The sequence below is a fragment of the Sorex fumeus genome, unplaced genomic scaffold (assembly GCF_029834395.1).
Source record: "Sorex fumeus unplaced genomic scaffold, SorFum_2.1 ptg000008l, whole genome shotgun sequence".
Lineage (NCBI taxonomy): Eukaryota > Metazoa > Chordata > Mammalia > Eulipotyphla > Soricidae > Sorex > Sorex fumeus.
In genome coordinates, this window is record NW_026606065.1 from 31505988 (window position 1) to 31533698 (window position 27711).

General features: G+C 46.8%; 1 protein-coding gene across 1 annotated transcript in view; it reads right to left on the bottom strand.

Annotated features, from left to right (window-relative positions):
* RAP2A (RAP2A, member of RAS oncogene family) overlaps nt 1-25732 on the bottom strand; it is a 34246-nt gene extending 8514 nt beyond the window's left edge. Inside the window, exon 1 of the mRNA XM_056109745.1 lies at nt 25304-25732. Within this exon, the coding sequence (XP_055965720.1) occupies nt 25304-25617 (314 nt within the window). The 5' untranslated portion in view covers nt 25618-25732. The remainder of the gene's footprint in view (nt 1-25303) is intronic.
* Nucleotides 25733-27711: the final 1979 nt, after the last annotated feature.

A 27711-nucleotide genomic window follows, 5' to 3' on the forward strand; every position in this document is an offset into this window, starting at 1 on the left:
CCCCACGTGGAGTGTGACTCATTCTGACTCCCCAGAAGGTCAGGAACAAGGGGTACCTGGAACTGAGGCCTGTGCGCAGATACCTGGATACTCTTTCCTCTCTTCCGTGCCTCCCTTCAGAGCATGGACCCTGGGAGTCTGGGGTGGTGGGCAGCTGGCAAGAAAACCTTTCACTAAGAATGAGGGGCAGAGCCTGGCAAGCTCCCCATGACGTATTCAATATGCCAAAAACAGTAACAACAAGTCTCACAGTGGAGACGTTACTGGTGCCCGCTTGAGAAAAATCGATGAACAACGGGAGGACAGTGACAGTGACAGTGAAGAATGAGGGAAACAGCTCTCCAGTCCAAAGAGGAAGCGAGAGAGTCCCAGGTTTCTTCCCCTGGCCCAGTGTAGGTAGATGAACCCTGTGCAGGTCTGTGTACGGGTATTTGATCCGGGCTGTGTCCAAACCTAGCTGATCATCCAAATAATCTGAGAATTCACAATATATTGACTCAAATCTGAATTTGTTGACTTGGAGCCTCCAGAGTCTATGAAAATATGAACCATACCTGTGTCTACAAGCGCTGGAATAGTTAAAGTCTCCAGAACGAGAAGGATGAGGAGTCCAGTGGTGGCTGCGCAGAAGGCCATCGAGTACCTTTATCGCATGAATGTCCATCCCAGGAAGTGTGCCAGCCCACAAAAGCAAGAGCACGGCCTTCGCACACACACACCCAGGACAGTCTCGAAGACAGACCATAGTGTTGGCTATCAAGAACAACTCCCGCACATTCAAAGAATTAAAAGGACACAAAGTATGTTCTTAGACTGTAACAGGACTCAACTAGAAACTAGCAACTAACTACGGTATCAGGGAAAGTTCCAGATACCTGAGAATGGAACCTTTGTCAATAATGTTGTTATTAACACGCTTCTAAAGGAACCCTCAAAGTACAGACAGCACATGAAATATCAGAGAAAAAATGCAGTGGGCTAAACAAGACAGAGCAACATGCCCAAATCCCCTGTGTGTGTGCTGGGAGGGGAAGGGGAAGGAGAAGGGAGAAAGGCGGACAGCTAGCAGAGTGCTGAGAATTACTGCATCAAGTATTGAAGAAGAAAGACTCAAAGCAGTTTTTTTCACTTTAAAGAAACTATGAAATATGGGGCCAAAGTGATAGTACATTGAGTAGGGAGCTCGCCCTGCACATGGTCGACCCTGGTTGATTCCTGGCACCATAGGTTCCCCTGAGCCTGCCAGGAGTGACCCCTGACTACAGAGTCAGGTATTAGTCCTGAGCACCATTGGGTGTGCCCCCCCCCCCAAACAAAAAAGTAAACTAATGAAGTCACATCTATCTCAAATTCATGATATAAGATGTGAATTTTCTAATTCAGACCAAACAGTTGTCTATGGAAATAAGGGCACATTTGAAGAGATGGCGCTTAATCTAAGCTTTGGGTGGGTGGGGGTGGGGGTGGGGGAATGGCAGTTTAGAGGAGGGCCCAGAACAAGGAGAAAATGGACAAGTCAAGATTCTTTCTTGAGAGTTGCAGGAGATAAGGTTGAATTAGACAGGAGGGGAAGGAGTTTGGAGAACTAAAAAGGCCGAGCAGATGTTTCAATATGATAAGGTCAGCAGAAGCAGGCTATTGTCTGCAAGGAGGCGTGGATGATGTCATGGAAGTAAACTCTGTCGGAACGGGAGGTTTTCCAGTGCAGGGGCATGTCCATTCAGTGTGGGGGCCTCTGCACTGGCCTCCCTCCTTCACTTCAGTGAGAATAATTTGTGTCACCTTTCTCCCTTGGTTATTAGTCTACCGGAGGTTTATCCTTTTCATAGCTCCTGAGAATTGGGAGTTCAGTCCCCTTGGTTTCTTGAGTTCTGTGTTCAATGTCTTTGTTCTCATTTCTTCTGCTTAACTGGGTTTTACTTTGTGGAGTTTTCTTTCTTTCTTTTTTATTTTTCATGGAGTTTTCTTTTTTTTTTTTTTTTTTGCTCAGGGGCCATTCCTGGCAGGTTCAGGGGACCACATGCAAGGACAGAACACCAGTTGGCTGTAGGCAAGGCGAGTTTCTCACCTGCTATATCATTACTCTGGCCCCCCATTCTTGAGTGTTTAATAAGTACCAAATAAGGAACTGGGACAATAAGACAATGTCCCTGAAGCTTACGTCAAGTTAGAAGAAACACAATTGAGAAACAATATAAGGAAAATAAGTACTAATAAGAATCGAGTAATTTGGATAAGCCAATACTACATGAAGTAATCAAAGGAGGAGGAGATAAATCTATCCAGATTTAGATTCAGAGAAGTCTAAGTAACTTAAAAGTTGAGAGTTGTGGGGGTAAAAGAAACGACTAACAGGAAGGAATGGAGCAATTAGGCAGAAGAGGGTATGAGACAGGCAGTGAGAAGATGCATAAAAGATGACCAACCTGGCTAAAGCATCAGTGTTCAGGACTCACTTAGCCAGAGAACTGCCATGAAGACTTTGTGTCCTTCTGGGTGACTGAGGCCTCTTCCAGGAAAAAGAAAAGCAGAAAAACCAGATGCTTCTGTCAAAGATTACATCCCCAACGGCTGGAGCAATAGCACAGGGGGTAGGGCATTTGCCTTGCATGCGGCCGACCCAGGTTCAATTCTCAGCATCCAATATGGTCCCCTGAGCACCACCAGGGGTAATTCCTGAGTGCAGAACCAGGAGTAACCCCTGTGCATCGCCTGGTGTGACCCAAAAAGAAAAAAAAAAAAGATTATATCCCCAGAATGAGATTAGGTCTCTGGAATATAACTGTCAGGGAGGTGGGCTGTATGTTTCGGGCCAAAGCAACAACAACAAAAATATATGTGTACTCTATAGGTAATAGAAAATTGCTGAGTAATGCTTACTTGCCAAAATGAAAGTATAAGAACTTGCTGAACCTAATGCTCGGGGGGTCCTTGTTGAAACCCGTCGCACTGGGCAGATACTTGAACCCCAGCTAGCTGGAACAATAAACCTCACTATGTGATTTGCATTATCGGCTCTTTTCTCTGTCCTTGAAGGGTGGTCCACTCAGGACTCTAAGAAGAGCTTGAGCAGAAGGAAGTGTGAGGTGTGAGTGAAGGGTAACGGGAGGAGGACGGGAGGGAGATGGGTGTCAGTCTAAGGATAAGAGAAACCATTGAAAGTCGCTTGGGCAGGCTGGAGGAATAGCACAGTGGTTAGGGTGTTTTCCTTGCACGCGGTTCGATTCCCAGCATCCCACACGGTCCCCCGAGCACCACCAGGAGTAACTCCTGAGTGCAGAGCCAGGAGCGACCCCTGAGCATCGCTGGGTGTGACCCAAAATGCCAAAAAAAAAAAGTCACTTGGGCGCTAGGGAGATGGTTTTCGAGCCGGAGGCCCAGAAGGAAAGTAGGAGGGTCGGAAGGGGGAAGGAGAGGAGAGGGAAAAGAAGAAAATAAATTCAGAGAAAACATAAAGGTGGAAAGGCTTTTGGCAGTGAGTTACACGCTACGCGTGCTTAAGAGGTCAGTGTGGCTAATATACAGAAAATGGATTTTCTGGGCCCCATAGCTGAATCAGAAGGACAAGGGACTGCAGCTCTCCAGGCAGTGGGTAGCTGTGGCTTCAACAGTAGTCACAAGAAATGCGGATGTCAGATGCATTCTGGAGGCTGTATGACACAGACTTGATAATGGGACTTGCCAGAGGAGGCAAGGCAGGGATTTTCTGACCAAAAAAATGAAATCAATGACTCGTGGTTAAACTCCGGTAAACTCCTGCTCTTCAAAGCACATTTTTTCTCATAGCTGAGAACAGAAGGGCCCCAGGGGAACTGCCAAATGCCACACCTACTCTCCTGTTTCATACTGTTAAACCAATCCTGATTACCCAAAGCAGTCCTATTTGCAATGGAACTTTAGGGCATCAAGGAGTTGTGTTTTTTTTTTTTAAGAAAAAAACTCCTCTTAAAGTTTATTAAACAAATGTTGTGGGTTTTTTGGGGTGCGGGGGGTCTCACTGAGCTGTGTTCAGGGGTTACTCCTGGCTCTGAATCCAGAACTACTGGTGGACTTGGGAAGACCACAAGGGATGCCGGGATCAAACCCAGGTTGGCTGCCTGCAAGGCAAGAGTCCTACCTGCTATACTGTCGATCCAGTGCCAAAATTTATTAAATACAATTTTTTCATATAAATGGTGACCTCTTTGCCTCTGGGTTTATTTCAAACATTCTACTGAGATTAATCTGCTTCAGGTGTGCCTTAATATTACTCCTGGATTTCTCCAGATCTCTTCACTGATGACCTGGGAAATCTTTTAATGGGTCGGTGCTTCCAGACCCAAACTTCTGAGTAAATCTTAAGATTCCTGCCACTCACAATGGACTAAGCAGGACATCGCTCCAGAGATTCGACAATTATTTCTCACAGCAAGACACCGAGACGTTAGCCTTCAACTTCTGCCTGACACTTAAGTCTATTTCTAGAGTTTATGAATGAAACTAAGCCTGTCAACTGTAAGGTTTGCTCAGGATCAAACGGCTGCTGGCTGATGAAATAGCGACTTTCCCAGAATCAGAGATCACCACGCCCCCCTCGGGTCCCATCCCCAGCCTGGCAGCTCCCAGGCTACATCCCACACTGACCAGGGGACCACTAACATTGGTCTGTCACCTTTCCTGCCCCAGGCAACTTAAAAATACACGTAGTCTCTCCTAGGGTGTGTGCCCGGGACAGTGCACCCCAATAAACTCCTATTTCTACACTCTACTCCTCTCTGTCCCTCTGCCTGTGCTGGGTGAGGTCTGAGACCTTTGATCCATATCCTTTGGGGGAGCTCTTTCTAGTTTCTTTAATCAGATCTTTAAAAACCATAGAAAAAAATTACTTTTTTTTTTTTTTAGTAATAGTAATAAAAACCCAATGCTTTCTGACAGGAAGAAGAGTAAAGATAAAATACCCTATATTATCTACCACCCCACCCCCCAGCCCCTACTCTTTAGGCCCTCCTAAGAAGGGGGAAAGCTATTACTGTGTCAATGTAACAGCCTTTTCTGTGTTTAGGTTCTCCTGAGGCCAAACATTCCAGCTTAGGAAAGAAAAGGAAGTTCTGATGTTTCGGGGAGTGAGGCAGAGGAAGTGGACCCCTGATGGTGAAGCAGGCCCTGGGCTGAAGGATGAGCGGGGGGCCTGGCCGGCAGGGACAAGGAAGGGGGACACCATCCAGACCATCACATGATGACCATCACAATACAAGACAGGTGACAGGACCAGCTTTGTGAATGCCCAAGTATTGAGGTGGAATAGAGCACTCATTCCCCCAAGAGATCTCGGGGCCTGGATGAATCACAAATATATGTTTAAAAAAAGAAAGTCTGTCTGCCACGTTTTCCAGAAAAGGCAGGGCATGTCACAATTCATTCTAGAAGAAAATACGTTATTCTGATAGCAAAATATGAAGCAATACCCCTTATGAATATATAGGCAAGAAACCTCTATTAAAATCTGAACCAATACAATCTAGAAACATAGCAAAAGAATTATAGGCAAGATCAGGTGAGGATTATTTCAGGATGCAAGGCTGGCTCAATATTTGAAAACTAAACTGGGCCGAGTATCCCGGGGAGTGGCCCCCCCAGGCCTCTGAGCACTGCTAGAAAACCCCCAAGTCCTTAAAATACCATTAAGTTCCTAGCCTGTGCAAAACATAACTGCTTTTAAAAGCAAGGCAGTAGCTATGAAATCAAAACATTTACAGAAATTCCCTGTGCTAGAAATAGAAAATAATTTGAAGATCCGCTTAAAAAAATGTATTTACAGGAGCACCTAATAAGATCAGATACCAGATATAAATCTAATCAAAGATATAAAGCCTTTACAATAGAAATTACCAACAACTGCTCAGGGTAATTATAGAAGACCTAAATGAATAGAAGGATGAAACAGTGACTGATTGGAAGATTCAATATAATTCACATGCCAATTCTCCACAAACTGACTTAGAACTTCCATGGAATCCCAAAGTACCAGCAGGTATTTTATTGGTTCGGGGGTGGGTTGGGGTGGGGGGATGGTAGTAACAGATAAATGTCTTTTGGGAAGTGCAAAAGATTCTAGAAAATAACAGCATAGCCAGAATAGAGGAAGAGAAGAAGAAAGAAGAAAGAAGAAGGAAGGAGGAAGGAGGGGGAGGAGGAAAAAGAGGAGGAAGAGAAGGAGAAGAAGGAGAAGGAGAAAAAGAAGAAGAAGAACAACAACAACAACAACAAACTGGAGGGTTACAAGTGCTAGATATGAGACTTTATAAAACAACAATAATTTAGTCAGTCTGGTCAGAACATAAAGAGAGCTGAAAAAGGAAAAAGGAGAGAGAGCCCAGAAACAGACTCATACTTGCCTTGCCTGATTTCTGACAAAGCTGCGCTCACAATTCTACAAACATATTCGGTCCACATATAGCAGTGCGAGAGGAAGGACCCCCAGCTCCCACTTGCTCGCATCCCATACCATCAAGACAGAAAAAAGCCAACCATCAACCTTCATTCTCCTCCAGGAAATATGGAAGATGGATCTTTGCAGCCCTGGAGGGCAAAGACCTATTAAACAGTGAAAACCATGATCATAAAACATGAAGGAACCAGACCATTAAGAATTCATGCCCATTAGAACAACTGATTAAGGGAGTGAAAAGGTAAGACACAGATTAAGTAAAGATCTTAGTAATAATATATATGACAAAGGAGTTCTCTTCTAATTGTTTTAAGCAATTCTACAAAAGACAATATAATCTAAAAAAAAAAAGGCACTCCAATGGCAATTAAGTACATGAAAAATAAAGGAAGGCAGTTGGACTACTTCTGATACTTAAATGGTAGCTTGAGTTGAATCTACATTTCAATGTACATCTAATCAAATATATGTCATTTTGAAGCCTATCAACAAAGTTTGCTTCTTACATAATTAAACAGCATGGAAAATTCAAGCTTGGACACATCTATGAAAAACAGCTTTCATGTGTCAGAGTAACAAAGGTGTTTAGACATAAAGCAAGTATTTTATCTTTACGGAGAGTTGAAATCTGAAACCTGTGCATTAAAAACAGGCTCAATGATTGTATTTGAGAAGACTAAATTGAGTCAACTGCTTAGGAAGAGGCAGGCTATTTAAAATGTTATCTAAATTCATGTCTGGATTAAATTATAGGATATATCTTCTCAGCCTTCTTTCATTTCAGAATTCTTGGACAAATGCTTCTGAATGAAAATTCGTATGTATCGGCTATACAGTTAAGGTTCAATTAAAATATTTTTTTTCACTGCTACTCTTGAACGAGAATATTTAAAGATGCATCAAAGCTATGAAGAAATAAGACCTCTCTGAAACTCTGATATTACAATCGAAGAGTATCTGCTCTGATTTTTCTTTTTGTCTCTAGTAAGATCTTGGAATATTTATTTCCAAATCACACCACAGGAAACTTAAAAGCAAACCAAACCACTCTGTCGCTATATTCTGGATTTCTAGAAAACTTAAGTCATCGGCCCGACAGAATAACATTTCTTTCCAGCAACCAACAGGAAGACATCAATTATACACAACATGCCTTAGCTGGTTGGTTCAAGGGCTGTAAGACTGATAAAGCCTATTAAAAAGGCCTCTCTCTTTCTCCTCTCCCCACACCCCCCAAATCTCAACTGGGAGAAGTCACAGGTGACACAATAGAGAATAATAACGAGCTACAGGTATTTTGACAGTCCTCAAGCCAAAAGAAAAGGACAACAGACACATTGAGAAGGCTCTACGGGGGCAAGGAGAGGGTGGACATCCAGAATCTTCATCATTCTAATAGTCAGCAGGTCAGGGTGCAGAGGCCGGGCCTAGGGGCTGACAGGGTAGTGTTTACAAGGGAATGGAAAAGCAAGAATTACAGGATGTGAGGAAACCTGTCCCATCATTTTCATTCCCGCTTGAAACCCCCTTTCGTCTCCGTAATAACGGTGCCAGAGCCCTCATGCTCCCACCCACAATCTCTCACCCCTCTATTCTGCGTTCCTGCTGCGATAATGATCTTGAACCTATGCTTGGACGGTCTCTCTCACCCCACAACCATCTCAGAAACACGGAAGGTAGCCACTCAATGGCCAGCCAAGGCCGAACCCTAGAATGACAGTGAAGACCAGCCACAACGTTCGTCACTGGCTAAAATCAAGATGGAGGGAGAATGCATGAGACTTGGATTTAGAAGGAAGTTTGGAAGGCAGTTCTGCTTCGCTTCCTTGGAGATGCTCTGGGAGCTTTCCCAGGCCTTAGAGTCCTCAGGTGTGCAAAGAAATATGAATGATTACTTTGGTAATACGGCAAGTGGCAAGTAAAGCGATGGTTGGTAACTGCACCAATAGGTGAAGGAGGCATCTGGAGAGGGCGCTGTTGGCGTGGCACACAGTGCCAAAGCCCTTGGTGTGAATTCTCCATAGAAGGTCATATGGATACTGTAAACTACTATGGAATCAGTGCTTATCATTTTTGCTATATTACTGCAAGTCATTTTATCTAGAACCTTAATTCTGACGGTCACGAATCACGACCATCCTGTTATTTGTCGATTGCCTCGAGCAGGCCCCAGTAACGTCTCCTTCATCCTAGCCCTGAGATTTTTAAGAAAGTGCTATATTCAAGGCTCTTTAGGAGAATGAGACCCATCATTGTTACTGGTATTTGGCATATTGGGTACGCCACGGGGAGTTTGCCAGACTCTGCCATGTGGGCAGGCTACATTTGGTAGCCTGCCAGTTTGTCCAAAGTAGGAATTCTGATGATATATCCATGAAAATGTATAAAACGCATCTATTTCTGGCTTCCTTTCCTTTGGCAAGGATGGTGAAGTTTATCTGCAGCCCATGTTTCTCCCCCTTCTCAAACTGCGGTCCTATTCTGCTGCAGTTGGTCCCACACTTCTGTGCGTTTTTCTACCTGTGGCCTCTTTGGTATGGCTTGAGGGTCCGCGTGGCGCAGGCTGAGAAACTGTGATCTGGACCGGTGCTTCCCAAAGTGAAGGACTTCACCCCAGGTGTTACTGGAGTGATGAGGGGAATGGTGTTCAGCCTCAGGTGTAATGGGGGGAACTTCCTGTGTGTTCCCTTAGAGAAGGTAGATTGGGAGGGGTGAGTGATGAATGATTCTCTTTTTCCCGAAAAGGGGGGAGGTAGGCCACATAACATTTGGGAGCCTCTAACCTCATCCTAGTCGAAGATTACCAATTAACTTTAGAAACACAGGGGGAAGTATTTCCCTGCCAGCCTCAGAGACCGCCATACTCCATCTTCCCCAAACAGAAGCCTCTTTCCTGAGTCGATGCATCTTCGAGCTCCAAACTGCGAAGTCAGGCCACTGGATTGCAAACCGTGGCTCCTGAAGCCACGTGAGGAAACAAAGAGTTAACAGAGGACAGAAGCCTCAAACTGAGATAGGCTTCCCAGTGCGGAGATAAAGTCTTGCTTCTGCCTCAAACCTTTGAAGTTTGCATCTGTGTCTGCAGGATACTGAGGTCTACTGGAGTTTTATATGGAGGTGGTGGGGGAGTCTCTACAGCTGTGGAAACGATTCTTTTCTCAAATCCAATTTTTTTTTTTTTGGTTTGGGGCCATATACGGCACTTGCCTACTGAACTATCTCTGGGGCCTGGGAAATAATTCTTGACACGTGGAGGCGCTCAGAAGAAGAGCGAGAAAAGATGATTTTCCAGTGCAGTGTTTGGAAGCAAACGTCGCCCTGTCAACAGACCAAAGGAACATGTTCAACCTGTTTGCGAGCTGACACACCTCGTTTTTGATTCTTTTTCATGTGGCACACCAGACCAGAGGGTTCCCATACTGACTTGGCCCACTGCTCCCCTTGCAGAAAAACACACACTCGGGCCCCTCCAGCCCCTATCTTCCTTCTTCTACGAGAACAAACAGAAGGTGACCCCGTGGGGCCGCAATGCCCACTTACTCTCTCTGCTGAGATGCTGAACTGGATTCTTGGGTTAGAGGCCTTCCAGGGACATGGAAGGGAAATGTCCCCAATACAATATGATGGTCCCAAGGGACTTCTGGTCATAATTCTGACATACTGTGCCAGTTCTGAGCAGAGCTGAAGCGGAGGACCAGAATCTAGGTGCAAGATGCTTGCTTTGTTAACGTGACTGACCGGTAACATGTCATTACTTTGGTAATACACTCGAGGCAGTATGCAGGTTGGGTTGGGGGAGCCCAGGCTATTATCAAGAGCCCTTGTGAAGGCCCCACACATACACTTAGTTTTTTTTCTGCTAAAATTGAATTTGAATGTTATGTTCTTAATAAAACTGAATGCAGTCTCCTAAGGGCGGTCAGTGGCATGGAGGCAGACAGCGAAGAAACACAGGGACGAACCACCATGTGGGTTGGTGGCCTGCGTCCCTTCCACCCCATCCTATGGGTGTCCACTGCTCACTCTTCGGCCAACATGCTTGAGGACTGTAATGAGGCAATCAGAGGAACCAGACTGCACTAGGCTATCAAGATCATTTCTAAACTGCCAACATGCTTCCCCGCCAAATGCTTGATTCTTCCAGGTAACTGGTGCTAAATTAAAAGTCACCCACTCCCCCACCCCTGCCGTGGTTACAGGGGTTAAGGCACACAGACCTTGCACGAGGCTGACCCTGCCCCATCCCGGGACCAAAGGGTTCTCGGGCACTGCCTGGCTGGCCCAAGTATACCGCCAGAAGGGACCACCAGGGTCCGTTGAGCACTGCAGCCCCCTCTTCCCAAAAGAAAAGAGAACATGTGGCAATTCAACAGAACCACTTCATGCTTACTTCATGATGCTCAGGATCAGGAACTGGGCAGAGTTCAGGTGGGAGATTTTTTTTTTAATTGAATCACCAGGAGATAGTTACAAAGCTTTCATGTTTGAGTTTCAGTCACACAATGATCAAACACCCATCCCTCCACCAGTGCACTCTCCACCACCAATGTCCCCAGTATTCTCTCCCCTCGTCCCACCCCTCCCCCTGCCTTTATGGCAGACAATTGCCCCCATACTCTCTCCCTCCATTCGATGATTCTTATGCTACCCAAGGCCCAGATGGGGCACACTTGGCTAGGCTGGTGGGTGGGCCTGGCTGGAAGGGCATCCCCTGCTCCCCCGTAAGCTTGGGGCCTCGTCCATGTCCTCCAGGAGGGCACATGGACTCCTGACCAGGAAGCTCAGGCCCCTGGGGGTCTGGTGGAAGGTGCTGTTCTACTAACAGGGGTGAGGGCATCATTCGCCCCAAGTCAGCCCTGATGGAAGGGGAGGGAAGACAGATCCTACTTTCCAACGAGAATTGTGTCCAAGAAGCTAAACACATCTTTTTTTTTTGCTTTCTGGATTACACCTGGTGATGCACAGGGGTTACTCCTGGCTCTGCACTCAGGAATCACTCCTGGCAGTGCTCAGGGGATCATATGGGATGCTGGGAATTGAACCTGGGTTGGCTGCGTGCAAGGCAAACGCCCTACCCACTGTGCTATCTCTCCAGCCCCTGAACACATCTTTAATCCAGCATGTTAGTTAAGCAAATGTCATCTTTTCAACGAAATGTTCAATTCACGAGGCTCTGGGATTCCCGTTAACAAAAAGGAGAGTGGCAAGTTCGGCAAAAAGAGACTGTTGTTAACACTAGGTGCCACCAAAGCCTCCACATCAAGAGGATCGGCCTGGGAAGGGTTCTCAATAGCACAGGGCACCTAAGGGACCGCTCTGAGGTGTCCCGACAATTCCCTGCCCCAGTGCCGAGCCCTTAGAGATGGTAAGGGGCACCCATGCAAATGAACAGGCAGACCAACGGGTACAAACCCAGCCAGAGACACAGGGTCACCTCAGCATGAAGGGGCTACCAACTAGGGGTACTTACTTGAAAAAAACCTATATGGGAGTCTTTGAAGCCAGTTTGGGGAGGGGAGCACAAAGGAAAGCCTCAAATGTGCTATTCTGCATTATTGTATTGGTTTTTTTTTTTTTGGGGGGGGGGCACACCTGGCAATGCCCAGGGGTTACTCCTGGCTGTGCACTCTAGAATTACTCCTGGCAGTGCTCAAGGGACCACATGGGATGCTGGGGATCAAATCCGGGTCAGCCGTGTGCAAAGCAAGCGCCTTCCTCATTGTGCTATGGCTCCAGCCCCGGGCCTTCAGAGGACATGCTGGTGAGTGGGAGAGAATCGATACCTCTCCACCACGCAGAGTCCCTTTGTCACAAAGACCCCACTGGCTTTTTACAGGGACTTAGTGCCCGTATTGCAAACCATGACACCCAAAAGGAGAGATAGAGTAGTAGGGAATGTACCTGCCACAGAGGCAGGAGGTATGAGGGGTGGGGATTGGGATTGATACTGGGAACATTGGTGAAGGAGAATGGGCACTGGTGGAGGAATGGGTACTCGATCATTGCATGACTGAAACATAATCAGAAAAGTTTTTAAGTCTGGAACTCAACGTGTCTCTCACGGTGACTCATTACAAAAATTAAAAAAGAAAAGAAGAAAAGAAAAAGAATATGAGTGGGAGGGAATCTAGTGCTAAACTGTAGCTAAAAACACTTGTTTTCAAGTTACTAGATATCAGGACCCCACATCTATTTATTTAACCTGCCAGGCATTTATAAATCTATGAATAAATAAATACTTGATAGAAAGAATTTTTTTTTTAAAAAAAAAGGAAACTTCCTCTGGCATGATGTGTAGGGCAGGGGTGGAAGAAGCATGGGGGACCAGCTGCTTTGGGGGGGGGGGCGTGGTCAGTACAGGAGAGCTGCCAGTCACAACCACCTCCACCCCCCACCCCCCACCCCCAGCTCAGCCCACAAAGAGCTTCATGCCCGCAATGACTGCATCCAGAGGTGAGCCGCAGCCCACTGAGAGCTGGCTCCCAGAACTCACGGATGCAGGATGCCAAGCACTGCAAGGAAGTTTGAGGGCGCAGGTATCAGGGGGCATGGGGTGAAGGAGCCCCCGAGGAATTCTTGGTCTCCTGCACTTCAAACACAAGCTCATGCCTTTTCTTCCCTGTGTGCTACTCGCCACGCAGGTGTCTACACGGTCCCTCCTTCCGGTCCCTCCTTCCGCGCTGGGGCCAAAACTGGTTTGGAGTGTTGGTTCACCAAGTAGAGAAAGGGATTCCATCTCAGGATGTATAGTTTTATACAAAAGTACAAGGAAGTTTGTTTTAGCAAATACAAAACAGAACAACCTCAAAAAAGATAGGGAGATAAAGATGATCCTTTGCTTCTTTAATCTAATCAGACTACTCCCAGATAACCAGCTTTTATCTTTAGCTTGTCTCCCAGATTTCTCCCCACCAGCAGAAGCTAATCTATTCTGTTTTCTCAGTTTTCCATAGATCAGTTTACTTTGCTACAATGCCTCCTACAAGCAAAAAAAAAAAAAAATCATGTTTAAACCACTGCACAAACAAGACAAAGAGAAGATGGATCTCATTTCCAGGGAGGATTCAAAGTAAATATGCAGGCATCAGTCTTCTAGATACAATTCTGATTTCCAACCTATGAAAATTCCTTTGCCAGGGTGGCTGAGCAAAAGCAACGGGGGATGGGGAAGGGGGGAAATACCTTGAAACTTAGAAATCAAATTGTTTTGAAAAATGTCTTTCTGCCTATACATAATTAACAACACTGTCAAACAGCTCTTCACTTAGAGTACATTCTGGCATACCAGAAGGACAAAGATACTATCTTGTACTTATTTTGCATAATGCTCAGGGCAATGCTATGCAAATGAAGTGACTAGAACCACAGTATTGGATGTTGATGAGACAACTCTTAGACAAAGATAAACCTTTTACTGAGGATGGGAGGAGCTAACAAGGGTTCTAGCCTTACACTCAGCTCACCCCGTTCTCACCCAGCAAGAACCTCCCAAATGCTCTTCCAGGAGTGATCCCTGAGCACAGGGTCAGAGTAAGCCCTGAGCAATGGCAGGTGTGGCCCTAAAATCAAATCAATCAAACAAACAAACAAACAAAAAAACCCAAACCTTCTCCTGGAATCAACTTACCAAACAGTCCTGTCTAGCTCTTAAAGAGTATAAGGTTATCTTCGCGTCCAGCCTAATTTTGACATTTAGAGAAATAAGATTTATAATCATAATCAATTTCTTAAAAAAGGAAAAACAGTTTAACTGTATATGCCCAATTGTTCTAGTTTGTCGTGTCCTTGCCATGACAGGGACCAAAGCTGGGGTCCCCACAAGCAGAGATGCTTTTAGGTCATCTTTCCAGCTCTTTCCCCCGACACAAGTCATTTTATAGAAAGTACCACTATACTTAAATATGCATTAAAATATTTCAACTTTTCTTTTTGGGTGTGTGTGTGTGTGTATGTGTGTGTGACTAAACCCTGCTGCCATATTTAGATCTCTAGGGAAAGACAATCACAACTCACTCTGAAATGTGGACGCTGGTTCCGAAACAATGGGAACATGTAAATAACTAGATTAGCTGCCTCAGGTGTCCGAGGCAACTGGTCTGATTCTGAAGAAATCACAGGGCAGCAGTGTCTTGTAAGGAGAGCAAAGCGCAAACCGTTAGCGCATCTTTCTTCTTTACTTTTTTGGCTTTGGCGTCACACCCGCCAGCGCTCAGGGCATGTACTCCTGACTCAGTTCAAGAATCTGGGGGGTGGGGGGACACAGAATACTATATGGGGTGTCAGGGATGAACTGCAGTGTGCAAGGCAAGTGCCCTACCCACTGTGCTACTATTCCGGCCCGCTGGGCATCTTTCTGATGAATCTATTGCTGAAATATAAGGATTGTCATGTAGAGAAACACTTCCTATTCAGGACTTGAATGGTTCTACTGTACCCATGCCACACATCAGACAGAGATATAGATGATGTGAACTGGCACCAGTTACCCAAGGACGACAGTCCAGCTTTGACAGACTAACATTAACACAGTGATAGTTGCACACTCTGAACAAGAACTGGGAGCTCAAGAATGGGTAAAGGGAGACACATGGTAACTCTCAGTACCTGTACTACAACCCACAATGCTCAGAAGGCGAGAGAGAGAGAGAGAGAGAGAGAGAGAGAGAGAGAAGAAAAGTGCCTGCCATAGAGGCATGCTGGGGGCGGGATCAAAGGAGGGAAACCTGGGGACATTGGTGGTAGGAAATGAACACTGGTGGATGGGTGTTGGAATAATGTATGACTGAAACCCAATCATGAACAACTTTGCAATCATGTACCTCATAGTTGACTCAATAAAAAATAAAATAGAAACACTTGAAGTCTTCATAGATGAGATTAGATCCTCATGTACAGAAAAACCACTGAATTGGAACAATTGTTTATATAGACACACCGCTCATCAATGGACACCTAAAGGTAGTTGTTGAACAAAGATTTCCTTCTGAAGAAAAAGCAGTGAGATTTTACTTACAGTGAGATTGTAAAAACCATCGAGTAAAGAAGAAAATATTTACTGAATTATTCATATGATATAGGATTTCCACATCTGAATTATTAATTTTTAAGGGGTTGTGCCTACGAAAGCATGAAATAACACTCGTAAATGTTTTAAGTAAAGGTTCACAATGTGGCCCTGGGGTGATTTCACTCAGGGATTGGAAGGCATCTAATTATGAGCATCGCCCCTCTTTCTATTTTTATACCGCCTGAAAGGAGGCACTGAAATCAATCCAGTCCTGGACAGATGTAGCAAACCTCTCATCAGGACCCTGAGCAGTTTCCCCAATCTCTTGAGCAACTGTTGTAGCGAGGGGATGAGGTGATTCCTGCATCTGAGTCCTGCCCCCCCCCCCCCCCAATGGCCTGCTTCTCGGCCGAGGAAGTCTTCACAGGACAGGTGCCATTTTGCCTCACCACGACAAAGTAGAATCACACCATACAGCTGATGGATCTGTATATGATACCAGCAACAAAAGCTTCCTTCAAAGAAACGCTTTAGGTCTCTTTGGAATCAGTGACCAAATATTCTCTCCATAACAGACATAGCATTGATTTGCACCATTCACTTAGCCTAGCTGGCAACCCGTAGGAAGGAAGATACAAGTTGCTTCAAAATATTAATGGAAGCGAGAGTTCCGTAGTTTGCCCAAGTGAGCCATCTCCAGACTGTCGGCCCTGGTGGCCACACTAGTTTATGTTTCAACATAAACTGGGGCTAGGATAGCATGTTCAGGCTGTGTGTGATGAGATCAACTTAAGTGAATGAGAGGAATGTTTGAAAACAAAACTGAAAAAAGTGTAACACAAGCAATGCTGCACATATAACTATTTCATAAACTCTAGTTTCAGATGCACAAATTTGTGCCCTATCAGGAGGTAAAATGTATTTCTTTCAGAAGGCCAAGATAAAGAAAATCTGAAAGCCAATGTTGAGTGACTAGGCAGAGCATAGATGTATCTTCAGTATTTGTTTTTCAGTATTTGTTCAGTATTTTCGGCATTTTCAGTATTTGTTTTTGACAGATAGTAACAATAAAAAAATGGTATTTATGAAAGAAATTCAAGGTTAAAAAAAAATAAAGGAAAAGACGTTCTCTGCTCACGGTTTAGAAGACGGTTGAAATGCCCCTAATGTTCATAACATCCAAAGCAACCTAATGAAATTCCAGTGGCATTTTTTCACAGAAACATGAAACAACCCTAAAGTCTGTATGGAACACAAGAGATACAAGTCAACACAATCGTGAGAAAAAAGAACAGAGCTTAAGACACAGCACTGCCCAACCTCAAGCTACATTACAAAGTTCTCGCCATGAAAATGGGAAGGCATTGACCTAAAAAGACACAGAACAATGAAACAGAAAGCAGAACTGAAAAGCAAATCGATGCATATGTAACTGACCAATTTACAACAAAAGAGCCAAAACTACACAAAGGGAAAAGAACCTGCTCTGGAATAAGTGGTACTGAGTAAACTAATACCAGGAACCAAACACTCAAAATGGATTAGAGACTTGAATAGAGACCTAAAATGATTGAGCTCCTTGACATTAGTGTTGACAAATAAGTTTTGTAGTTGACAACAAAAGAAAGGCAATGAAAGCAAAACTACATGGGGCAATAAACTAAAAAGTTCCGTACAGCGAAAGAAATCAATGAAACGGAACTTAGGAAACTTATATGGAATGAGAAAAAAAAAAAAACATTTGCAACTGAACTGATATCCAAAATTTATCAAGAATACATGTAACTCAGTAAAAAAAAAATCAGTTCACTGGAAGAGAATCTAAATAGTTTTCCAAAGACAACATAGAGATGGCTAAGTGGTACAGAAAAAGGGCTCAGTTTCACTGTTCATCAAGGCTCAATGGGGATCACTTCGCATCTGGTAGACTGGTAATGATAAACAAGTGTGCACACAACACACACACACACACACACACACACACACGAGCGAGCAAGAAAGTGAGAGGGAAGACAACCCAAAAACCAAGTGTTGGTGATGATGCAGATCCAAGAGAAACCTGGTAAATTGCCTGTCAGAAGGTAAACTGGTATGGCCACCAGGGCCGACAGCTCGGAAATGGCTCAGAACACTAACACAGACCTGCTGTATCATCAAGCAACTCTACTTCTGAATATTTACCTTAAGAAAATGGAATATGGAGGCTGGAGGATCGAACATCGGGTAGGGCGTTTGCCTTGCACGTGGCCGACCCAGGTTGGATACCCAGCATCCCATATGGTCCCCAGAGCACCACCAGGAGTAATTCCTGAGTGCATGAGCCAGGAGTAACCCTGAGCATGGGTGGGTGTGACCCAAAAAGCAAAAAAAAAAAAAAAAAAAGGAAGAAAATAGAATCTTGTCTGGAGGATTTCTGTATCAAGTTCGCTGCAACATTATTCCAAAAATACCCAAGATATGGAAATAACCTAATGTCCATCAATGGATGAATGGACTTTTAAAAGATGGTAAAGAAATATGATGGGATAACATTCAGTTGCAAAAAAAGAAGGAAATCCAGCCACTTACAGTAACATGCAGGTCACTTAGGACATGATGCGAAGTGGAGTAAGAGAGAAAAAACACAAATATGTGATCTCACTTGTTTGTGGAATCTTCTTTTTTCCAGAAGTCCAAATGCCCTCTAGACATCGAGAACAGCAGCTGCGTGGGCACAGCGGAGGTGGTGCAAGAGTGAGCCAGTGCTCTGTGCATGGGAGACCTGGACCCAACACTGGGACTGCATGGGCTTCGAGCACCGCTAGGTGTGAGCCCCAAGAACAGGGCCAAGGGGTGGCAGGGAGGGAGGGACAGAGGGAGGGATGGAGGACCCATTCATTAAGGTACATAAAGCTAAATGTAAAGATCATTATTCAGAAATATGCACCAAAGTATAATATCTATCTAAACAATCAACATATTGCCATTTTCTCGAAGATGGCATACAGAAATTACTCAAGTGCATCACACAGAAACCTTTAGCAAACAAAGATTCCAACTTTGCTACCTCTACCTGTCGGTTATGTCACCTAAAGTTTTACTGGGTCCCTCATCTGTTCCTGCCTTATGTGTTAATGACTAGTCAGTAACAACTCTCCTAAAGGAGTAAGAAAGACAGGATCATTTGCTCGCCTGGCTACTGCTCGGTGAGCCTGTCACATTCCAATCACTGCCGGGAGGATCTGAGAACACACAGGGTGAGGAACTGACACCTTTGTCCGTCTGGAGCAGAATTACAGCTACTTTGCCCCCTTTCCTTCCCTCAAAAAAAGAAAAAAAAACAAAAACAAAAACAAAAAAACAAAACACAAAACGAAATTCTCTTGAAGTTTTCCTCTGATGACAGGTTTTATTGCTAGGATCAGAGTCAACATTTAACAAGGCAAGCGCTGCAGGTCTCAAGCTGCAGATTCTCTAAGGTTCGGAGGAAACGTTCCCTCTTCCCGCCTGGCGCCCGCTAGACAGAAATAGTCTGAGCGTGCCTGAGCTGAAGGGAGCTCATCTGCTCCATCTGCAAAGTGAACTTAAAACATTCCAATCCCGGGATGGCAACAAGAAAACCGCTCTAGTGCCATCATCTAATTTACAGTGCAGCAGAAAAGGTTTCCTCTGCAAGAAGAGTCAAGTGACTTGGGGTATAACGCTCATTCTGGGAGGTCCAGGGTTCCCGAGTACAATTTTGACCGTGGAGGTGTCAAACTTAGGGAAGGGTAAGTTTGGAAAGGAAGGGCTGGAGGCACCCCCAGAGTTGCCCTTGTTTTCCCTATTACATTCAAAACACCAATCTGAATCCAAGACCTTTTTGTGGAGGAGGGAAGAGCGGCAAATACCCAACAGTGCTCAGGGGTTACTCCTGGTCTGCATCCAGGGATTACTCCTCGTACGGTTGAGGTGTCCATATGGGGTTCCGGGGATCAGACCCGCATGGGCTACCTGGCAAGCAAGCACTCTGCCTGCTATACTGATGCTAAACCCCGAGTCCAAGATCTCTACCCAGCCAAGGGCACTTTGCTCTTTGGGTATGTTTTCAGGGCCTATTGTAAGGGGGAGAGGGATAGCACTGCGGGCAGGGCATTTGCCTTGCACGCAGCCGACTCAGGTTCGATTCCTTCGTTCCTCTCGGAGAGCCTGGCAAACTACTGAGAGTATCCCTCCCTCATGGCAGAGCCTGGCAAGCTACCCATGTCGTATTCGATATGCCAAAAACAGTAACAACAAGTCTCACTTCTTGTTCCTGGAGCAAGCAGACGCCATTGGGCTACACTAGCACGCGACAGGGACGAATGGAGACATTACTGGTGCCTGCTCGAGCAAATCGAAGTACAATGGGATGACAATACTACAGGGCAGTGCTATTGTAAGGGGTAAACACATCATCACAGCCAAGCCATGCCTTCTAGTCTACTACGTGTATGACATCACCCCGTGTGACCACTCTCAAAACCGGACCCCTGGCTACTTCATTGCTAACATCTGTGCGTGTCCACAGTCATTCGATTCCCTCTGGCCTTCTCTGCTCTCCAACTCTGGGCTATGCAGACGATGAGCTGACCTTTCAGGCCTTGTTCAAGCACCTCAGTAACATCAGGGTCATCTACCTGGAGAATTCCTTTCTCCAAAGCCAAAATCATCCCTCCCCCCCCCACACACACACCCTCCCTTCTGGCTATTCTTCCACAATCCTGTTCACATGAGTTCAAAATGCCACCATTTCTTCTGATCTTTTGCTCTCCCAAGTCTGATTAATTCATCCGGTCCGATATTACTTGCATCGATTCTTTCCTTTGCCTTCCTACACACCCAGACTAATTTCATCTCTGTATACTTTGTATAGATGCCTCACAACATTTCACAACTCTTCCCCCAACTCTGTCACAAAGCCACTGGGCTCCTCCCTACGTTCCCAGCAACAGATGTGATCCAGGACCAGGGCTGAGTACAGTCCTTGAGCTTCGATGGTGCCTCCCTCCCGGTCTCTCACCTGGCCTCCACCGCACTGCTCTGAATTCGAGTCTCCCCCATCGGGACTGAGAATCAACAAATGCTCTCTACATTTCTGGGGCCATTTCTGGCACCCAGAAAACAGTGTGCTCTTTGATTTTCTCAGGTTCCTAGTCAACTTGACCTCTTTTTGTCACCCTAACTATTCTCAGAGAATGTGAGGGCTGAAGCAAGACTGGCCAGGCCATCTGCAAAGTAAGCTTTACATAATCTCCCCCTCCACAGAGACAGTGAAAACTTGGGAGAGAACAATCCAGAAGACAGACACTGCAAACGGTTTTCTCCAGTTTTAACTTTCAAATACTTTTAATTCTAGTTTCTCCAGCATTTATTTTTCCTGATTTGAGTTTTTTTGTTTTGTTTTTAATTTTTGGGCCACACCCGGAGGTGCTCTGGGCTTACTCCTGGATCTTTGCTCAGGGATCATTCCTGGCAGGCTTGGAGGACCCTGTGGGATGTCAGGATTCGAACCTGGGTCAGTCAGGTGCAAGGCAAATGCCCGCTGTTTCTTTCTGATGCGCCAGAAACTGCAACAGCCACATGGGATGGGGACTTAGTCAGAAAGACCAACTGCTTGTCAATGTTCCCACACACCAACTTTGAAGAGGGCGAGGAGAAAAAGCATGTAGGAGCATCGAGTATCCTATCTTGTGACTGTAACATCTGAAGGGCCAAGAGCAGAAGGGGTGGGGGTGGCAGGAGGCTCATGGAGTGTCGGGAAGCAGGAAGGCGCCCATTCAGCCTGGGAAGAGGAAGGAATCTGCCGAGCAGGAGCCAGGGAGTGGGAATAAACTCAGCAAAAAGGAGAGGGAGCAGGAGCAGGAAGGCCCAAGGCAGGCACAGCCCTAAGCATAGGGAGGTCTGGGTGTCAGAATCTACGAGATGAGGAGGGGTGCAAGAAGCCAGGCTGCGGAGGCGGGGAGACCAGAGCACCCCTGTCCGGGAAGGTCAGGCCCCATCCTAACAACAGGTCTTTGGAGAGGCTGCTTCAAGATCCTTCAAGTCAAGACCACGGCTTGCCCTGGAGGAGTGAAAGCAGCAATTATGAAATCAGAAACAATTCCAGTTTTGTTTCAAAGGAAACATTTTCTGTATCCTGAAGCATTCTGTCTAGGGGTGTGATTTCACCCAAAGCCAAGTTTTAAGAAAACATTATGAATTGATAAACTCAGCCCTGTTCAGTGAATTCTCTTGACTCTGACCAGAGCTTGTGTGTGTTTACAGGGGGCTGTGCACCTGTAAACACTTCAGACTATGGACAGTTTTAATATTTGAAAGAGGGAAAGTACCACACAGTAACGATCCAATGAAAAGTTCCATCTCTCTATCTAGCCAATGCAATACAAGTAACCTTGAAGTCAAAGGTTCATTTTCCTGACCCTTCTCTTAATAGGAAGATATTTTAACAGAATACCCAACAAAACTCTTCCAAGGGTTGCTTTATAGCTTTAGTGTTAATCTTGTCTGCTGAATTAAAAGTTCAAAATGCAGTCTATAAGCTCATTTCTTTTAGAATTGCATTCACAGCCAAGACAAAACTTTAAAAAAAAAAAGGGAGGTGGACAAAGTTATTATTAATACAAAAACAACTCTTAAGATAGAGATTGTTATGTTCTGTTTGTGGGTGGGGCAGGGTTGGGCCACATTCAGAGGTGCTCAGGGCTCACTCCTGGCTCTATGCTCAGAGGTCACTTCCGGCAGGGCTCAGAGGATCATATTCTGTGCTAGGGATCCAACCACAGTCGGCTGCATGAAAGGTGAGTGCCTTAACCCTGATATTACCTCGTCCACCCAACAGCTGGATTTTTAAGAGTGCTCAAGGTATGGCATTAGGCACCTTCAAGGACGTGTTCTCACGTTAGTGTAACAAAGTCTGGGGTGTACATATCAAACTCCAGTGTGGCTCAGGGAACCGAGGCATCCGGAAATACGCATTTCCCCCGACACACACACAGCCTGTGCTACCCCAAGGGCAACTTGACGACTAAGCCCTTGAACCAGTATGGCTCTAAACGAAGATGGGCTTTACGCGGGACACCAAAATGCTGAAAACTTAGAATGAAAAAAGTAAAATGTCTCCATAATAACCTTTGAATACTGATGACACACTGAGTTCATACCACAAACATTAAGGTGATTTTACACATCGTACTTTTTTGAAAATCAGCTACTAGAAAATTTTAATTTACACAAGCAGGGTCCATGCTATTTGTTATGAGTCGTTCTGTCTTAGCCGATATGAGGTGAGGGACTCAAGGGGCTAGCGACCCCCAAGTTGAAAGGCACCCTGGGAGCGAAGGCAGAGCACATGGCTTCACACCAATCCCAGCTGAAATACCCTCTCCATGGGCCAATGCTCCAAACCACTGCCCTACTTCAAGCCCTGTGCACTTTGGTGATGACAAAGACCTCAAACAACTTTAGTAGAAGGCAGAAGGGAAAAAAAACTACTGCATCGCTCTTATATACACCTGGTACTTTCTCTTTTACTTGATCCCTTGAAAGGGTAGAAAATCCAAGTATCTGAATACATGTTGAATTAAAACATGTTTTATTCTTTTTCAAGTGGGAGGAGTTAATACCTTTAGGAGTGCCAGTCCAGCAGTAAGCTGCTTGCCACAGATGTGGCCAACACAGGTTCGACCCCCAGCATCCCATATGGTCCCCCTAAGCCTGCCAAGGAGTGATCCCTGAGTGCAGAGCCGGGAGTAAGCCCAGAGCACTGCTGGATGTGGCCCCCGAACAAATAAACAAAACAGAACTTCAGTGCAAACTTTACCATGACATATGAACGTACTAGCCACAGATCTCTTTCGTCCAGTGGAAGATGACTGGTAAGATGAGAGGTTAAGGACTAAAAAGAAATCAATGGGGTGAATTCCAGTGAAAAGAATTTATGATCTCTTTAGTTTATCAATGATAGTTACAAATCAAGAACTGAGACTAGTCAGGAGAATTATGTCTGAACTAGTGAATTTTACTTTTTCCTTCCTGGGTCAGAGGGCAAACAAAGCATTACAAACCAACACATTTGGACTTGTACAATCGAGCAGTATTCTGCCATGTTCTGAACCAGAGTCTGCCCCAAGGATACATGAGTTTATTACAAGACTATATATCTACATTTAAATATACTTACAAGAGATAAGGTCTCTATGTCATTAGGCATAAAACTGCTTTGTCCTGGAGTTGTTTGGGGAGTGGTAAAGGGTAGGAGGAAGCAATAAGAATTTTACTACTTAATCACTAGACCCCTAAAAATACAATGTCCATATTAAGCTTAACACCAAAATGATTCATTTGTTCAAATATAAGAAATTAACTTTTAAGGAAAAATTGTGAAATATTAGATTCACAAATATTAGGACAGGAACAGAGGCCATGAAAATATTTACTTTATTCCACTTTGAAATTTAATGGAAGAAACAGCATACAAAATTTCAGCGTAGCTATTAACAGCACAAGGAGGTGTGTGGGGGGGGGGGGGGAGCATGAGGACAGAACCTCCCTTTTGATCTCACATGTTGCATTAAAATCCACCACGTGCAATGAATTTCTGAGCAGTATTTGAGAACATGTGACCTGATCTTTGCTTTCAAAATAAGCAGACTCAAACCTGAAATATAAAGTGATTGTGTCCACATTACACTTACTGCTACCTTTCAATAAACGGCTTCCATTTGAGGGCTATGGGCGGACTTAGGAAGGAAAAGGAAAACGAGTCGCAATTAGTAGCTAATGATAAGAACCAGACAAAACACAAAATACTTTTTTTTTTGGGGGGGGGAGGCAATGGCAATTAAAAAAAAAAAAGAATCTGCCGAGACTTTTATCAAGACCTCAATGCTTGAAATTGCACTTTCATTCACTTAAACCCTATTTCCAAAACGCATGTTTTAGCTTAAGAGTGCACCAAGAGTTTATGTGCATTAACTTTAAATTAGCTAATACCTGAGTCACACCTTTGGAGAAACTTGTTTTGTTTCCAGGAATGCCATCTTTCCCTCCCACTTATTCTCCCCGAGGGGGGTGGGGGAGAAGGGAAGGGATTTTTGCCACCAGATTAAAGTAAGTTAAAAACCACATATTTATTTTTTATGTGAGTGACAGATCAGTGCCTCTCACTGCTAATAGTCTCTCCATCCCACCAAACTCTCTTTAAATAATTTGGTAATATCTTTATAAAGTTTCATCTGAATCCAAGCGCTGGTTTTTGTCAAACGCCTCGTGACCAACCTTTAAGTAGACAGAGGAAAGTCGCTTTTCCTCTGGACTTGGGAGTGGGGGAGGGGGGCAATTTTTTTCCGCTACACGGGTGAGCTTGGATTTTATTTTCTATTTCAGCTCAAACACTGCCAAGGTAGCTGGTTGCGGTGGGGTTTTTTTTTCTGTCTCCTCCCCTTGGGTTCCTCCTGCAACTGTTTCCACCTCTCTCCCGGCCTCCCCCACCCCTACCCTCCCCCTCCCCGCCCGCAAGTTTGAAACTTTGTTTCCTTCGGGGGGTTCCGCAAGCAGCGCTACTAATAATATCCCGGAGACAAAGGGCCCGGGCTGCGGGTTCCCGGGATGCCAAATTCCAGTTGGGGGGAAAACAAAAGCCCTTAAAATTTGGGAGATTCCCACCCCCCACCCCCACCCCAGCCCACCCCAAGCCCCGACAGGGCTGAGGATGCAAGGGCCGGCCCGACCCGAAAGCACCCAACGAACAGGACAGACGCACGGACCCCGGACGGACCCACGCACGGCGCGGCGCGGCGCGGCGCGGGACTCCCGGGCTGGCTGCCCCGCGACCCCCGCGCCTCTCGCGCCCCCCCCACCCCCCCGCTCACCGCTTCACGCGGATGATCTGGTCGCGCATGGGCTTGATGTCCTGGAAGCTCTGCTGGTTGACCAGGCTGTAGACGAGGATGAAGCCCTGGCCGTTCTTGATGTACAGGTCCCGCATGGACGCGAACTGCTCGGTGCCCGCCGTGTCGAGGATCTCCAGCACGGACGGTGACGAGTCCACCTCGATCTCCTTGCGGTAGAAGTCCTCGATGGTGGGGTCGTATTTCTCGATGAACGTGCCCGTCACGAACTGCACGGTCAGGGCGGACTTGCCGACCCCGCCCGAGCCCAGCACCACCACTTTGTACTCGCGCATCGTCCCTCGGCCGCCGCCCGCGACATAGACCTCCTCCTCGCCGTCCTCCTACGCCGCCGCCGCCCACCCGAGCCCAGCCGCGGCCCGCGGCCGCCCCCGCCCCCGGGCGCACGCCGCCCCCGCAGCGCCGCTGGGCATGGGCCGAGCCGGCCGGCGATGCGGCCGCACGGGCGCCGAGAGCGGGAGCCGCCGCCGCCGCCGCCCGAGCCGCGGGCCCGCAGTGCCGCCCGCCGGGCCCGCCCCTCGCGCCTCCACGCCCAGCGGCCCCGCCCGCCGCGCCGCCGCCGCTGCCGCCGCCGAGCGCGCGCCCGAGCCCCCGCCGCAGCGCTCCCGGGCGGGGGGCGGGGCCCGGCGGCGGCGCGGGGCGGGGCTTTCTCTGCCGGCCCCGCCCCCGCAGGAGCGCGTTGCCTGGGCGACGCTGGGCGGGGCCCGGCGGCGTGGGGCGGGGCTTCCCTTACGGCCCCTCCCCGGGCGACCGTTGCCTCGGAGACCGGGCACGCGCGCGCGCGCGCGCGGACACTGCGGGCCCCCTTACCCCGCGCGCTGCTATCCACAGTCCCCTGCTACACGCGCGCGCGCGCACACACACACACACACACACACACACAAACCACCACCGCTGGGCCACCCAGCGACACCCCCACACCCTCCCCCCCCAACCCGGGGGCCCTGCGGCCTGCGGCCTGCGCAAGCGCAGTGCGCCCGCCGGCGACGGGAAGCGTGTCCAGCCGAGAATCCCACGCTCGGATTTGGCGGAGATCAGATGTTTAGGGAGGGCGGAGAGAGGGCGCACCCTCCGGGCTTCACCTGCGGCCGAGAGGGGAAAGAAGAGATGGGCATGATCCCACCCCCGCCCACCCCAAATCTTTGATCTATTGCTGAGCGACTTGGCTCGGCACCACCCCGTCGGGCAGCACTGCCGCCCGCAGTTCGGATTATTTTTTGTGTGTGAGTCTGGGCTAACACGTTACGGGAAGCAGCTTCGGGAAAGAGAGCCAAGGCGAAGAAGCTGCTTTATTTTTTTTTAATTTATTTTTTTTAGTCGATGCAGGGCTGTGAAGGCGCGAATGGACAGCGACCACGGGGCGCCGCCGGCCCCGCGCCGGAGCACGTCGCTTGGCGTCCCGCCCACCTACCCTCCTCGCTCCGCCTCCCGGAGCTCTTCCCACGCCCCGTCAAGCTCCGGGAACCTGGAAAACTGGGAGAACGGAACCGCCCCGAGGCCCTGGGGCAGCTCTTAGCAACAGTGCACTGGAAGTGGCTGGGAGAAAGCTGCGGTTCGTTCCAGCCTACCAGGCCACAGCTCGGAGTCCTTCTAGCCAATAGGACGCTACTTTGTACCACGTGATGTAGTCCTCAGCCAATGCGAAAAGGTCGAGGCTCATGTTAGGCCAACCCCCTCCCTTAAAGCCGGGCCAGGCTGGGCGTTGGCTTCTGCGGTCGCTCGCTCTCTCTTGCCAACCAATGGTAGGTGAGTTTGGCGATGACGTACTTGCGCTGAGCCAATCAGAACTCGCGATTTCTTTGCTGCCGGTGGTACGGAGACCGGACCCAGATTGGTGGGGTTTGGGCGGGGTTAGGGTTAGGAGTGCGGGCGGTTGTGGCCTGTGCAGGCAAAGGAACCGGGCGAGGGTGATGAAATCGCTTTTAATGTCGTTTGCCAGGCATTCTGCCAAAAAGATGGGTACGGTGCTTAAGGTTACAGGATGAATCCAGAAAACAGGGAGTTTTGTCGTTAAGCTGAGAAAAATGCCCCGGCCTTAAAAAGACATACATACTGTGGCACTTGCGTGGGACCTAGATGCGAGCCTCCAAAAACATTATTTTAGAAAAAGAAAGAAATTAGTACTTAGATATGCTTAGATATGTGTGCTATAACTCGTTATTAGATTTACTTATATTTATTCCTTCTCCATATCATGCCTTATATTTTATGGGTATCATACTCTTCTGTGGTTTTGGTATTCTATCCTGGTCTACCTTTACTTCCTTCTTCCTCTCATGATCATTTGGATATGAATTTCTCGAACCAAATTAGGCATTTTTAAGCTACTTTTTGGGGGGTGTGGAAGAGACTATCAAGCCACTGCAAAG